Here is a 14,240-nt window from a genome sequence, read left to right on the forward strand (position 1 = left end):
AGAAAGTTTTTTTTTTTCCTGACAGCTAGCTTTTTGTTCCAGACAGTTCTCTCTGCTAGTAAAAATTCTAAAAGCTCTCTGGATAGTTCATAGGTTTTCTGAAGTCAGAAAAAGTGCTATGAAAAAAAAATTCTTAGATTTTCTAAGTCAGAAATCCTGTTAGAAAAATTCTAAATTCTTGGGTTTTCTGATCAAAATCAGAAAGCCTGAAAAAATTCTAAGAGAGCTGTGATCACTCTTCAGACAGCCTTCTCTGGATAGCTGCTAGGAACATTCTAAAAGAGTTGTGTCAGCTCTCTAAGTAATTCTTGGGATTTCTGACCAAAAAATTCTAAGAGAGCTGTGTTTGCGCTCCATGGATTTTTCCAGGTAAATGAGAAATCCTGTTAGAAGAGCTGTTCTCACTCCTAGAGATTTCCAGACAGCTCAGTTATCATAGATAAAAAATTCTAAACAAGAACTGCAGACCAAAAGCCCAGTTTTTTACTTACATATCAATTCAGTTATTTATTCCAGAGTATCCTATGAACCAGCATCCTATAACCCAGGCTCCTTGATTCTTAGAAGAATAACAAGTACATTTTTTTTTAACACTGCAAAAGAATTCAGAGAGCTGCCTGCCTTTGTTAGCTTTGTAAATCTTTTTTTTTGTTTGTTTTTTTGAGACAGGGTTTCTCTGTGTATTCCTGACTGTCCTGGAACTCACTCTGTAGACCAGGCTGGCCTCAAACTCAGAAATCCACCTGCCTTTGCCTCCCAAGTGCTGGGATTAAAGGCATGCACCACCACTGCCCAGCTTGTAAATCTTTTTAAAAAAGATTTATTTTATATATATGAGTGCACTGTAGCTGTCTTCAGACACACACAAGAAGAGAGCATCAGATCCCATTGCAGATGGTTATGAGTCACCATGTGGTTGGGAATTGAACTCAGGACCTCTGGAAGAGCAGTCGGTGCTCTTAACTGCTGAGCCATCTCTCCAGCCCTGAGAAATTATATATTTTCAAACTCATGTTTTGAGAGTTCTTTTCCACAGCCTTAAGGGCGGTTCTAATGGTCCCAGTGTTTACCAATATGCCGAGACGTTAGCTACACCTAGGCCTCCCAGACTCATACTGTCTCTGATTATCATGGAGTCCTTAACGTTGTTAACAGGGAGGACACCCCTTATAGGAAAGTGAAAATCTGTACATTATTATACACACAAGCCTTAAGCCCACTGCAGCCATCACAAGTGGAGGCCCACACTTACTGGCTCTGTCCTAGGGGCAGGAGCCATGTCATTCTGTCCCTACCAAGGCCATCCATGCCTGACTCGGCAGGATGATTGTTTCATTTCTCGCTGTGCTGCAAAGCTGGTGCTTCACTGTAAACCCAGCAGCCCTCACAGCAGCACATGGTAAAACAAAGACAAGACAGCATTGTCCTTCATCTGACAGTTTCCAATGAGAAGATACATTAAGTCTCTTGACCTAAACCCAGGGATAGATATGGGCAGATTAGAATATTATGCAAAATTTACAACATTGTTATCCTCAATTATGGAATTCTTATAATCACTGGGTAGGGGCTCATCATGTAACTCTTGCTGGCCAGGAACTTGTTACATACACCAGGCTGGCCTTGAATTCTGCCTGTGGAGTGCTGGAACTAAAGGAGTGGCTTGTCATCAAATCCAGCTTTATAATTACTTTTTCTATAGTTGATCTCATGAATTCTAAAGACTGGAGCTAAATCCCTAGTCTAACTATGTATCTAGGGTATTATGAAAATGTGTGCACAGTGCTTATTTGCACCCATTAGCAAGCTGGGTTTTGTCAAGAAGGGTCTCTTTTCCATCAGTACCGCTAAAAGTTATCTCAAGCCTTCTATCCTCTACTCCATTAGAGCAGGTCACTTCCCACTGGTTTGGGGTATATGGGTGCCATGTTCACTCTTCAGTGGATTTCATGTATTTCTCGTGTGCTTCTTCACTCATTAGTTTACCCAGCTCTGAACAATCACAACAGTGTCATGTTGATCAGCCAACTCCCTTCACAGGTTTGTTCACAAGCTCCAGGTTTTCTGCAAGTGCTTCATTGACTTCAGTTACCTCTCCTGACAGAGGAGAGTTCACTGGTAGCCTTCACATTCTCCAGAGCACCACGCACATCCTGAAGCACAGTAGCTCTGGTGTGCAGTACTATCCCTGGATGTGTGGGAAGCCATGGTGGTATACAGGCTGCAGACCATGGCCTGAATGCTCCTTGGCATTCCCAGTGCCATGACCGATCAGGGTTCCAAGGGTTACCAGGCTATGCCTGCACCACCACTTACTTTTCTATGGCTGTGAAGAGACACTGAGACCAAGTTAGAGAAGAAAGAGCTTATTGCTTATAGTTCAGAGGGTAAGTCCATGACGACTATGGCAGCAGGAAGCAGGCTTCTGTAGCAGTAACTGAGAATTTATACTGAATCAGCAAGTACAAGGGAGAGGGAGGGAGACAGAAACCAGGCCTGGTGTGGGCTTTTGAAATTATCCCTAGTGATACAGCTCCTCCCACATGACCACGTCTCCTAATCCTTCCCAAATAGATCTACCAACTGGCTAAGCATTCAAATATGTCTAAGGGATCCATTCTCATTCAAACCACCACAGTCTGCCATGGCCAGCTACATAATGGTTATTTTCAGTATTTGGGACCAAACTGAGGCCCTTGGCCATAAGAAACCAGTGTTCTACTACTGTGCTTTTTTTTTTTTAATCTTTAGAGATTATTTTTTATGTGTATAGGTGTTTTATCTACATGTATGTTTGTGCACCACCTGAAGTGCAGTGCCTGAGGGGTTCAGAAGAGGGAGTCAAGATCCTCTGGAACAGAACTGAGATGGTTGTTAGTTGATTCTGTGGGTACCAGGTCCTCTGGAAGAGTATCTAGCACTCTTACCTGATGAGCCAGCCCCCCCCCCACACCCCTACTTGGTTTAAAGGCTTCTTTGGGTATTACAGTTGGTTTTTCTTCTACTTTTACAGGTCTGCAGATGGAATCTGGGAGTTGAATGTGCTAGGCAAGAGCTCTACCACTGAATTGGATTTTCAGTCCAGACATTTGCTCTTTCTCTGTTGCATGGCCATTTCCTCTCTATCTGTCATAGTCTGTTGACTTGTACCATCCACCATACTTGAGTTCCTTGTCTTTGTAGTCTCTCAATTCCTAGATTACCCCAAAACCTTCTGTTTTCTACATGTCTACATCATTTTAAAGATTTATTTATGTCTTATGTATACGAGTGTTTTGTCTGCATTTAAGTCTGTGCACCATATACACGCAGTGCCTGTGAGGCCAAAAGACAGTTTTGGATTGGTTTCCTGGGGCTGAAATTATAGATGGTTGTGAGTCACCATGTGGGTTCTAGGAATCAAACCTGGGACTCTGGAAGATAGCCAGTGAGTGGTCTTATCTGCTAAGCTATTTCTCTAGCCACTCTAATTACTTATTAAATATTGTTTCCCCTACTGGATGGAAATAACCCGCCTTGTGAGAATCCTATCTATCCCCAGTTCTATTATGTTGTGCTAACCTGTTTTTCTGGCAAGAAAATTTTGTCTCATTACTCTTTTTATTTTATGAGAAGGCATGTTTAGCCTCAGTTTCATTTACAAGTCCCCTACCATTTTCATGCGTATGTAATTTTAAGGCAACTTAATCAAATTCCCAATACATTGAGATTTTGATAGAAGTGCACACTTGTAGACTAACTTTTTTTTTTTTTTTTTGAGACAGGGTTTCTCTATGTAGCCCTGGCTGTCCTGGAACTCACACTGTAGACCAGGCTGGCCTCGAACTCAGAAATCCGCCTGCCTCTGCCTCCTAAGTGCTGGGATTAAAGGCGTACACCACCACCGCCCGGCCCCTCTCATTCTAAGAATGACTTTGAGCTCCTGATTTTTCCTTTACAAGAGTTAGGATTACAGGCATGTGCCACTGAACCTGGCTTTTTTTTTTCTTCCTTTTTTGAGACAGATATACTGTACCCCAGGCTAGTCTCAAACTCATCAGCTCTCCTGTCTCAGCCTCATAAATTCTCGGGTGACAGGCCACTTCTTGGCTACCATGTACTGGGATAAAATAAAATCTTTAAGCACAACCACCAACTACCCTATTCTAAAGCCATTCCGTAGCACTTCTTCAGAGAAAACAGGAAGTTCCTCTCTACCTGCAGCGCCGAAGCGTCTGGTTCGCCAGCTCGAGCCCGCCCCTTCCCCGAGGTTCCTCGTTACCTCTAGCACAATGACTAACGTCACTTAAGGTTTCCGTTCGGGCCCCGCGGGGTGAAAAGGGGCGGAGAGACCGCGTGCCCTCCCTACGCATGCGCACCTCCTGCTCTCCGCCTTCGTTTCGGTTTCTCCTCCCCGCGGCTTTCTCAGTTCCGGAGCGGCTGGTCCCTGGGGGAGTCGTCTCAGCCAATCCTGTGGCCGTACGACGCCGAGGCGCTGACCTCCGTCGCCTTCAGCCAATGAGCTAGCCGCTCGCTTTACGTCATAGACTTTGCCCCAGCCTATACCCGCCCCTCTGGCCTCAGAGCTCAGTCCGCGCAGTAACAAGAAGTGCGCGCTGCGACACCTCCCCGCTCGCCCGGCCCCGCCGCCATTTCGTCGCCGCCTGGCCTAACGGTTCGGCCAATCCCGACGCGTACTGGAAAGAACTAGTGCTCCACCAATCGGAGGCCGCTGACTCCGACCTCGCCTCGGGCCGGCCCAATCCAGGCCGCGGCCCCTCCGCTCCGAGCCCGCCCCCGCGGCGTCCTCTCTCCTCCCTCTTTGTGCGTCTGGCGCCGCCGCCCGCCGCGTGAGAGGACGGGCTCCCCGCGCTCTTCGGCAGCGTAGTCCGGTCCCCTCCCCCCCACTTCCCGGAAGGTTCGTGAAGGAGAAGCCGCCGCGGAGGACGAGGATCCGCTCCTGCCGGTCCCCTGGGGCGCCATGGCGACCGGAGCGAACGCCACGCCGCTGGGTAAGCTGGGCCTGCCAGGCCTTTCCCCACTTCCTGGGCCCAAATGCAGCTTCAAGCCGAGCCTGTCGGCGCTCGGGCCGCCGCCGCCGGTGGGATCGCTGGGGGCCCTAACCACGGCCTTGTCCTTCGCTGCGGTGGTGCCGGCGCCGCCGCCGCCCCCAGCCTCGTACCCGCCATAGCAGCCGCCCCCGCGCCGCCGCTCTTTTCAGCGAGGGTCGCCTCCGCGCCAGGACCAGCAGCCGGGCCAGCCCGGTGGCGGCGGAGGTGAGTCGGGCCGATAGAGCGCGAGAGTCGTCGGGCGAACCGGACCTGCGGACGGAGGGGCACGCCGCCGCGGTTGTACGCGGCAAGGACGCGCGCGCGTGCACGGGAGGGCCGGGCGGACGCGCCGCAGGGGACGCGCGGCCTGGTTTGGGAAGCTTCGAGTGCGCACGCGCATCGCGTGGGGTAGAAGGGCGGGAGGAAGCGTGCTCTGCGCAGACGCAGTGAGGCGTTCGGGCTTTGTGGCGCAATTCTGATAGTTTTTTTTTTTTTTTTTTGAAGAAGGCTATATGTTGCCCCCTGGTGTGGTGTGGTGGACAGGAGAGTCAGGTCCACGTAACAATATGGTGAGAGTGGCTCCCTTGATGGTTTTTAGGAGCCTGAAAGGGGAGACTAGTCCCATGACAAGAGTCTCTCCTTTCATAATGAGGCGAGTTCGGAAGGCTACCAGTGATGTTTGAGTTCGATCATTTATTAAGGCTGTTTCTCCTTTTGTTTTCTAGAAGGTTCTCAGAGTGACCAGCTTTCCCCGTGCTGTCTTAAAAGGCTTTTTCTCTGGGCCTGTAATCTGAGAAGTAGGAAACCTTGTGTGGTAAATGTAGGGAAGAATCTAATAAACCAGAGTTCTGATGACAAGTGTCCACTGGTCAGGAAAACTGAATGCTGATCTTTCCACGTGTAAGGATGGTCATATTGAAGGATGGGATGTTTCCCACAGTAATGTGTAGCAAGAGATTTGTTGTGTACTCTTGGAGGTTGACTTCCAGTGCTTTGTAGGTCTCATTCCATCTTTGTCTTTTCTGCCCTTTAAGGCATTCAGAGTTGATAATATGTATCTGTTAACCCTTCCATTCTGGGTTTCTATGCATTAAGACTAGGAGCAAGGGCATGGAGGCTCAGGCTTTTAATCTTAGCACTCTGGAGACAGAGGAAGGTGGATCTCTTGAGTTTGAGGCCAGTCTGATCTACATAGTTTACAACAGCCAGGGTTCTACAAGGGACTTTTGTCTCAAAAACAAACAATATCCAAAGAGTTGGAGATGCTTCAGTGGTAGAGCTCCAATATATGCAAAGACTTTGATGTTGCCAACACTACAAAAGAAATTTGTTCCTTGTTAGAGTCTCTAGTTCTTTCAGAATAAAAAAAACTAAATGCGAACTGTTCCTTAACTTTCCTGACAGGACGACCTTTTATAATGGCTGCTTGTTTTCTCTGACCTCTTGAGATTTCTTTCCTTCTAAAATTTTAGGTGATTTCTATTTAGCCTTAATTATGAACTGCTTGTCTTCTGGTTCATATTTCCACCTGATGGACTCTGTCTGTCTTTAGACTTCCCAAGTAAGAAGAGGAAGAGGAGCCGATGGAACCAAGACACAATGGAACAGAAGACAGTGATTCCAGGCATGCCTACAGTCATCCCCCCTGGCCTGACTCGGGAACAAGAAAGAGCTTATATAGGTAAATACACGTTCTGCATCCAGGTGCATCTTCAGATTGTTACTGCTTATTCTGAATGACGAACCTGTTAAAATGACAAACCTGTTAAAAGTCTTAAGATTTTAGTCTTGGGAACAAGGTGTGCTGAGCTATGCTTTCATAGCTGTGTAAACCGTGATTTGCTTGGCCAGTCCTGCATTCGTAGCTCCTTGTTTGGGCCTGCTCTTAGCAGTAAGTAGGCTTTAGCTCAGCAGCCCCCTTCTCAGCTGCTGCTGTTGCTCATTGGTAAGGCGAATGCTATCTTCCTTTCTGGACAGGCCCCAGTGGAGAACACTGCAGGTATTGTAAACCAGTTGCTCTTTTGTAGCATAATGTTATGGTTCCCTTTCCCTAAAATTGTGGTTTTGTTTTTTATAGGTACAAAATAGTTTAAGCAAAAGGTGGCTTGGAAAGTATTTACACTTTACCCATTTTATTGGATTTAATCCTTCCCTTCAGTATCCTTTCTTGTTTGGTCTTTAGAGAGCTGTCTTAAAACAAAGGCTCTAGTAATTTACCACTAAAGGACTCTGCTGGGAAGGGTTTACTGTTGGGTTTGAAATGAAGTGGTGGCAGAATTTTAAAAATTAGATTACTGTCCACAGTAGAATTGAAGTTAAACCTCACAATTACTTAAAATCCAAGGTCATAAATGGAAGTTTTATATCTGTCCTGCTGTCTCAAAAAGTGCATTTGATAAACATTCTCAACTAACCAAGTAAACATCCTCTTTGGGGCAGAAACCTCGTGAGTCCATTAAACTGGCCTTCTCAAACAGCTTCAAGGCTAATGTGCTCTAAATCTGAAGGGTCTTCATTTCCTGGTTTTAGATTGCTGAGGATTTTGAGGCGTTGGAATTGTCTGCTTCTTACAGTTCTACTAATCCTACTTTTTCCTGCCGTTTACTCTTACCCAAGCCTTAGGTGTCATTAGACCAGTGTTGGACCTTGTAACCTTGTAAGATGTCCTTTAGTGCTCCCACAGCCCAAGAATAGTCTGAGAAACAGTACTTTACAACTCCCTCACTCTTCTTCTGGAGGCCCAGTTAATTCAGTAAGCCCTTAGAGACTATCTACAACTTTTATTGAAGTAGATAGACTCAGTTAGAAGCTAGTGTGCCTTTTTACCAAGGATGGTAGCAGTCTTTTCTGGTTTATTATCAGTGCTGGATGTTTATTCATGTTAGATTCCATAACTAGAGGCTGCCCTATGGTACTTTTACATTAAGTTGCTGAGCTTAAATCAGTATTTCAGCATAGAGATGTTATGCAGTCCTGTTAAACGTACTTTAATACAGATAATTAGAATTTTCTGTATTTGCGGTATGCATTAAACCTAATTTAGGTAAACTGCCATTACTGCCTTCTCAGAGACCTGGGGTATGATAAAGATACAGGAATAAACTCACAGGTGGATGAAGTAGCACACACCTTTAGCCCAGTCATTGAGGCAGAGGCAGGTGGTTTCTGGGTTCTAGGCCAGCTTGGTCTACACAGTGCATTCCAGGACAGCCAGGGCTATGTTTTTGAGACCCTATCTGAAAAAAAGGAGAAAAAAAATTTAAGCTTACAGCACCTTACTTAGGCCCAATGGATTATGAAGAAAGGTATGTGGTTTGTTCAATATTTGAGTAAAAGGTGCAGGTTTTGGGGGGGCTCTTTTAGTACAGATCTGGTTGTACAGAAAGTGTATACACAAATCTGTAAAATGTTAAATTGGTTATTAAATGTCTTGCTTAAAGAGTTTTAAACTTGGTCTTAATGAAAATGGTCTTTGCTCAACTGCTATTTTTGTTATCCCATGTAAATTGAGTAATTTTGGGCTGTGTTTAATATTTATTAAAGAAATAGAAACTTAAGTTTTGCCCTGAGTTTGATGGGAAGCAGGTACTGATGATATCTTAAATGCTGTTGGTTCGGGGGTACCAATCATAAGCAAGTGTTGATGGGGAAGGGAGAGGTGAATACCTCCTGATAATTGCAATTGTAAGCTGTAGTGAACAGTCTTAACTGCTAACCCCTCTTCAAACAAACTGTTTGCTTCCTTAAGTGATAACCATTTTGAAGTGGAAATTAACTGTAGATGTAAATGGACTCCTGCGCTAGGTGGTTGGGGGTTTTTGCCTCAGTGTGTCACTGATCAGTCGTCCCTTTCAAAGTCTCCGAGTTCTTCATGCTTGTTATTGAGATTTGAGATGTTTTTTGGTAACATTGTCTTTTTTCCATCCTTTTTTTTCTTTCCTAACCTGGTTTCTTCCAGTGCAACTACAGATAGAAGACCTGACTCGTAAACTGCGCACAGGAGACCTGGGCATCCCCCCTAACCCTGAGGACAGGTTGGGAAACAGTTTTAACCAGCTGACAGTAACGCTTTTACCTTTTTTCTCAATATGTTTTTACTGGTGGCAACATATTGTGTCAGTTCAATAAAATCCTAGTTAAGACGACTGGTATTCTGACCAGGATTTAATTAGCAGAATGTATGCTCAGTCAACAGTTAGAAAAGTTCTCTTAATGGGAAAATAAGTTAAAGAAAATGGATAACTGGTTTCTGATTGGTAAGCATATAGATTTTAACCTGATAATTTGCCCACCCCTAGGGACAGTGAGAGGTGGCCATTAACCTGCCTTTTCACTGGCTGCTTTGGCTGAAAGCACAGGGGGCAGTTTTTCTCATTGGGTATGTTATGCAGGGATTTGAGAGTATTTTTAACCATCACTGAATTTAAGCAGGCCAAAGCTTGTTGAAGTCTTACCTGCTTGTGGTTTTGAGATTGTTTTAAAATCAGAAGATTTCTAACCAACTTCCTTCATTGCCAGTTAATTTTCAGCCTTGGCCATTGCCTGCGGGTTTTGGGAAGGGAAGGCAAGCAACCAACCCCCTAAATTATTACTTTTTCCTTTTTAAAAGGGAGTGTGGGCCTCAAACAGCTGTGGTCATGCCATTTCAGTTTACAGTTTCTCTCACCTCTGAAAAGTTAAAATTTATGTGAGAGAGGAATGCTTTTAAGTGGAATTTTATTGGCTGATAGGTCTTTGAACAGCTAAAGTCTGTCACTTAATAGACAATAAGCTTCCACTGAAATCTTTCTTAGTGCATGTAGCATAGTTGAAAAGATTGCTTTGAAGGTGTTTCTGGCTTTTGTTATCCTGGTCACACGCAGTTCTTCTGCCCCTTACCATGAAACAAATGAACTTAATGATTTCTCCATTATTGACTTTCTTTTGCTTATCAAGTTGGTTATATTTTTACATATAGATTTTGGTGGGAAATTTTATACTTTTTTGACTTGAAGATTTTTATTTTTTAATTTTTTTAAGATTGATGTTATAGGTTATAGACCACAACTGTTTAGTGCCTTTTTGGCCTTTCCCCTTTAATGGTATGTCTACAGGTTACCAGGCAATTCCTCCAAAGGTTGAGTTTTTAACAAACCTTGTTTGCTTCCTGGAAAACTGGGATTAGAGTGCAGTTGATGTCTCTGATGCCTCTTCTAGGTGAAGAAGTCCGGCCAGTCTAACCTCTAGATTGCTAGCTTTTGCTTTTCACTTCCACAGTTTGGGAAGAGGTTAAATGGTTATGAAGCCTTTAAAAGGCCAGTTTGGTTCTTGTACAGTTTGGTAATTAGCCAGAAACACTCGATTCTAGATAGCAATGGGGTGGATATGCTAGAAATAAGTAAAACCAGGGCAGAGTTTTTCCTCCCTGTATATGCTCAATTTTGAAAGAGGCCCTAATGCCTGATTGCTTTTGCTCTTTAAGCCCAGGTTGGAGGGAAATACATGAGTTTCTTACCTTAATAAGATGATTTCTTAAGAAGGTGTATTTCAAAATTAAGCCACTTTATGCTATTTTGATGTTGCTTAACTTGCACAGTTAAAATGTTTAAAAATCTGTTGTAGATTTAAATGTGTAAGATGACAGTCTAATGAGTTGGGGATGTTTGTTTGTGTTCACTATGATTGGATTGTGCTAACAGTTCATACAGATATTAGAAACGGAGGTGTCATTTAGCCGTCATTAGCCACGAACAAACCTGACCTTTTATTCCATCGTGTGTGTAACTTGGTATGACATGGTTCCCTTTAGGCTGAAGACAGTGGGAGCAGCCGAGTTCAGTCCTTGCTCTCCAACTAGGCACAGTTCTCTCAACTAAACCAAGGGTGTAGGAATCGGGACTCTTTTCAGGATGTTTTTTTAAAATAACCTGATCCACATGGTCTCTTCCCTTCTTGCAGCTGCTACTAAATTTTCATACAGAGTATCAAGCCTATGTCCTTTTTGTAATCTTAACTCAGTTCTAGGAGTGTAACTTCTCTTTTTTGTTACCGCAAAAGTCTAGCTGTGGTAAACTGACCATTTTATCATTACTATATATATATATATATACATTTTTTTTTTTAATTTTTGCTTATAACATCAGCATTTTACTCCTTAAAAATGAGAGAGAAATTTCTGCTTTCTGGACTTGTAAACTCTGGTGGAGAATTGTAGTTCCTTCCCCCTTGCTGTTGGCAGGTTCAGACCTTAGACAAGTGTTTGACCAAATCTGCATTTGCAGCCTCTTGGTAGAGGCTGTGTTAGCACTTTAACGGTTTTCTCTACTCAGACTCCCCATCTCGAACAGCCAGCCAGGCCATTGAAGGAAAAGCAGAGACGAAGCCTTGCACCATTTCTCTCCATTGTGGGGGCCACGTAGCTACTGTAGCTTGAGTCCCAGCTGCTTTGTGTTCACTATGTGGCAGGGGGTACAGATGCTCTTCCTGATAGGCACAGGTCACCTAAACTTGGGTTTCTGTGGTTAATCAAGTTTGGTTATTACATATTTTTTCAAATGAAAGAGTCATTTGGCAAGAAGCCTCCAGAGGATGATCCTGTTCTTGCCACTTGTGGTCCAGAGGTTTCAATTTAATACACCCTTCCCTGGTCACTTAGAAGTAAGAGCATTTTTCCCTTTCTCACATACACCTCAGTTTGCTTAACGTTAAGTCAGATGCCATCTCCTCATTCCACACGATCTTTGAATAGCACACGTTATGGTCGGTTCCTCCGAAGAGTGTTGTTAGAATCTGAGAGGCAGAGGGGCTGGGGAGACTTGTTATAGTCCATATGGGAGCAAGGTGAGTGGGGGTCAGAACAGTAATGGGGATTTGTCTCCCACAGGTCCCCTTCCCCTGAACCAATCTACAACAGCGAGGGGAAGCGGCTTAACACTCGAGAGTTCCGTACCCGCAAAAAGCTTGAAGAGGAGCGGCACACCCTCATTACGGAGATGGTTGCTCTCAACCCAGACTTTAAACCACCTGCAGATTACAAGTAAGCAGAGAACATATTATAAGGGCACATTGTTGGACAATTCTGGTGTACCCACTCACTTTGCCTAAATTATCCTTAATTCTCACATAGTATGTACTCTCTAGATAAGTTAAAAAAGAGCTTGGGTTATGTGTGCCAGCTCCCAGAAATAGGTGATGTCTTTTCTTCTTTAGGCCTCCAGCAACACGTGTGAGTGATAAAGTAATGATTCCCCAAGACGAATATCCAGAAATCAATTTTGTGGGGCTCCTAATTGGGCCGAGGTGAGTAAATGCTATTCTGTGGTACCCAAAACTTCAGGGTTTTAGGTTTTGACTGTATTTGGGTTTTGTTGTAGAATTTGGTGTGGTATTTGTTTTGGCTGAATTATGCTTGAACTTGATTTGTGTCAGGTGCTGCCCTGCCACCTTTTCTGTATTGAAGTAAAATCCTGAGATGTTACAGCTGACCTTAGTGAAGAACTCTGAACAAGAGTTCTTGGTTAGGGGATCCCATGCTCTGCATTTTGCAGTTTTCCACTAATGCCTACTTAGCCCAGCCTTTTTACTGAAGTAGGAGTTTGCACGAGTTGTGTAAACAATCTTTTCTGCCTTTGATAGAGGGAACACCCTGAAGAACATTGAGAAGGAATGCAACGCCAAGATCATGATACGGGGGAAAGGATCAGTGAAAGAAGGGAAAGTTGGACGTAAAGATGGACAGATGCTGCCAGGGGAAGATGAGCCTCTTCATGCTCTAGTCACTGCCAATACAATGGAGAATGTCAAAAAGGCAGTAGAACAGGTGTGTGGTGAGCCCAGGAGACCTCTTGCTAGAAACCTAAGTGATGGCCCTAAGTACTTTGACAACTAACTTCTGCTGCATCTTAATAGATCAGAAACATCCTGAAGCAGGGTATTGAGACCCCAGAGGACCAGAATGACCTACGGAAAATGCAGCTTCGAGAGTTGGCTCGCTTGAATGGCACTCTACGGGAAGATGATAATAGGTTAGTGATAATGTTGAGAAGACTTCGTAGAAAATCTTTTTGAAGTGGGAAGGTGGTCTCTACATGTGTTTTAATTGATTTCTCTACCTCAACAGGATCTTAAGACCCTGGCAGAGCTCCGAGACACGCAGCATTACCAATACTACTGTGTGTACCAAGTGTGGAGGGGCTGGTCACATTGCTTCTGATTGCAAATTTCAGAGGTGAGGCCTGACTGTCGTGTCGAAGTGGCTCTCCAATAGCCACTGGTATTCAGGATCTTTCTTATACTGACTCATGCATGGCTCATCTCATGCACCAGAACAGCATCCTCTGTGGATGTATCTGGGTGATATGCGTTAAAACTCAAGAAGATGACAAATGGTGTCATGCGTCCTGGTGTTGTCTTTTGTTGTCTTGTCCAGAAATGTACACTTTAGCTATGTTTCCATTTGGGTGCATTATTAATTTACCTTAACTGCTTAAATTTAAGACTAGGTTTTTTATTTTGTTGTTTTTTTCCATAAGGCCCTTTTTAGGGGAAGATGGATACAGTTTCTCTAATGTAAATTCTCTTCTCTCAAACAGGGAAGATACTATAGTTATATTCATTGAGTGTTTTGCCTACAAGTATATCTATACTCTGTGCATGCCTGATTCCTCCACAGGAATAGAACTTGAGATCCCTAGACCTGGAGTTACAGATGGTTGTAAGCTGCCATGTGGGCATGGGGAAATTGAACCCATATTCTTTGTAAGAACAATAAGTGCTCTTTAACTGCTTAGCCATCTCTTCAGCCCCATAGAGATAAGATTTGATAAAATGTAACAGAGATGAGGGTCAGGGGCTGGAGAGATGGCTCAGCAGTTAAGAGCACTGACTGCTTTTCCAGAGGTCCTGAGTTCAATTCCCAGCAACCACATGGTGGCTCACAACCATCTGTAATGGGATCTGATGCCCTGTTCTGGTATGTCTGAAGACAGTTATAGTATACTCATACATAAAGATAAATACTTAAAAAAGAGAGAGAGAAGGATCTTGTACAATGGTTGGTTGCTGGGATCTTTAATCCAGGGCCTCTGCTGTGACTGGAAGTGGTAAAAACAAACATAGGATGGACACAGGATAACTATTTCCAGTAAAGTATTAGAAAAGGGCCGGGCAGTAGTGGCGCACGCCTTTAATCCCAGCACTTGGGAGTCAGAGGCAGGTGGATTTCTGAGTTTG

The 14,240-nt window shown here is 44.1% G+C and overlaps 1 protein-coding gene, 1 long non-coding RNA gene and 1 other non-coding gene across 15 annotated transcripts in view; 1 reads left to right on the forward strand and 2 right to left on the reverse strand.

Annotated features, from left to right (window-relative positions):
• Positions 1-4,559, reverse strand: part of LOC116103450 — a 7,641-nt gene extending 3,082 nt beyond the window's left edge. Inside the window, exon 1 of the long non-coding RNA XR_004123474.1 lies at positions 4,198-4,559. This is a non-coding gene — a long non-coding RNA (uncharacterized LOC116103450). The remainder of the gene's footprint in view (positions 1-4,197) is intronic.
• On the reverse strand, positions 179-238 carry LOC116104270. Its single transcript, XR_004123781.1, has one exon. It is a non-coding gene; the product is annotated as a U7 small nuclear RNA (small nuclear RNA).
• A 23-nt stretch (positions 4,560-4,582) lies between the features above and the next one.
• The window catches only part of Sf1 (splicing factor 1), a 13,453-nt gene continuing 3,795 nt past the window's right edge, over positions 4,583-14,240 (forward strand). For 6 of the 13 annotated variants that reach the window (XM_031389429.1, XM_031389431.1, XM_031389430.1 and 3 more), the window contains exons 1-8: positions 4,853-4,991; positions 6,583-6,711; positions 8,989-9,064; positions 11,893-12,045; positions 12,219-12,308; positions 12,645-12,828; positions 12,918-13,033; positions 13,129-13,236. In XM_031389429.1, the coding sequence (XP_031245289.1) occupies positions 4,961-4,991; positions 6,583-6,711; positions 8,989-9,064; positions 11,893-12,045; positions 12,219-12,308; positions 12,645-12,828; positions 12,918-13,033; positions 13,129-13,236 (887 nt within the window). In that variant the 5' untranslated portion in view covers positions 4,853-4,960. Of the gene's footprint in view, positions 4,992-5,471; positions 5,600-6,582; positions 6,712-8,988; positions 9,065-11,892; positions 12,046-12,218; positions 12,309-12,644; positions 12,829-12,917; positions 13,034-13,128; positions 13,237-14,240 lie in introns of those variants that run through there. The other 7 variants (XM_031389434.1, XM_031389421.1, XM_031389432.1 and 4 more) reach the window with 5 other exon arrangements.

Source organism: Mastomys coucha, unplaced genomic scaffold, assembly GCF_008632895.1.
Source record: "Mastomys coucha isolate ucsf_1 unplaced genomic scaffold, UCSF_Mcou_1 pScaffold21, whole genome shotgun sequence".
In the NCBI taxonomy this organism is placed as follows: domain Eukaryota; kingdom Metazoa; phylum Chordata; class Mammalia; order Rodentia; family Muridae; genus Mastomys; species Mastomys coucha.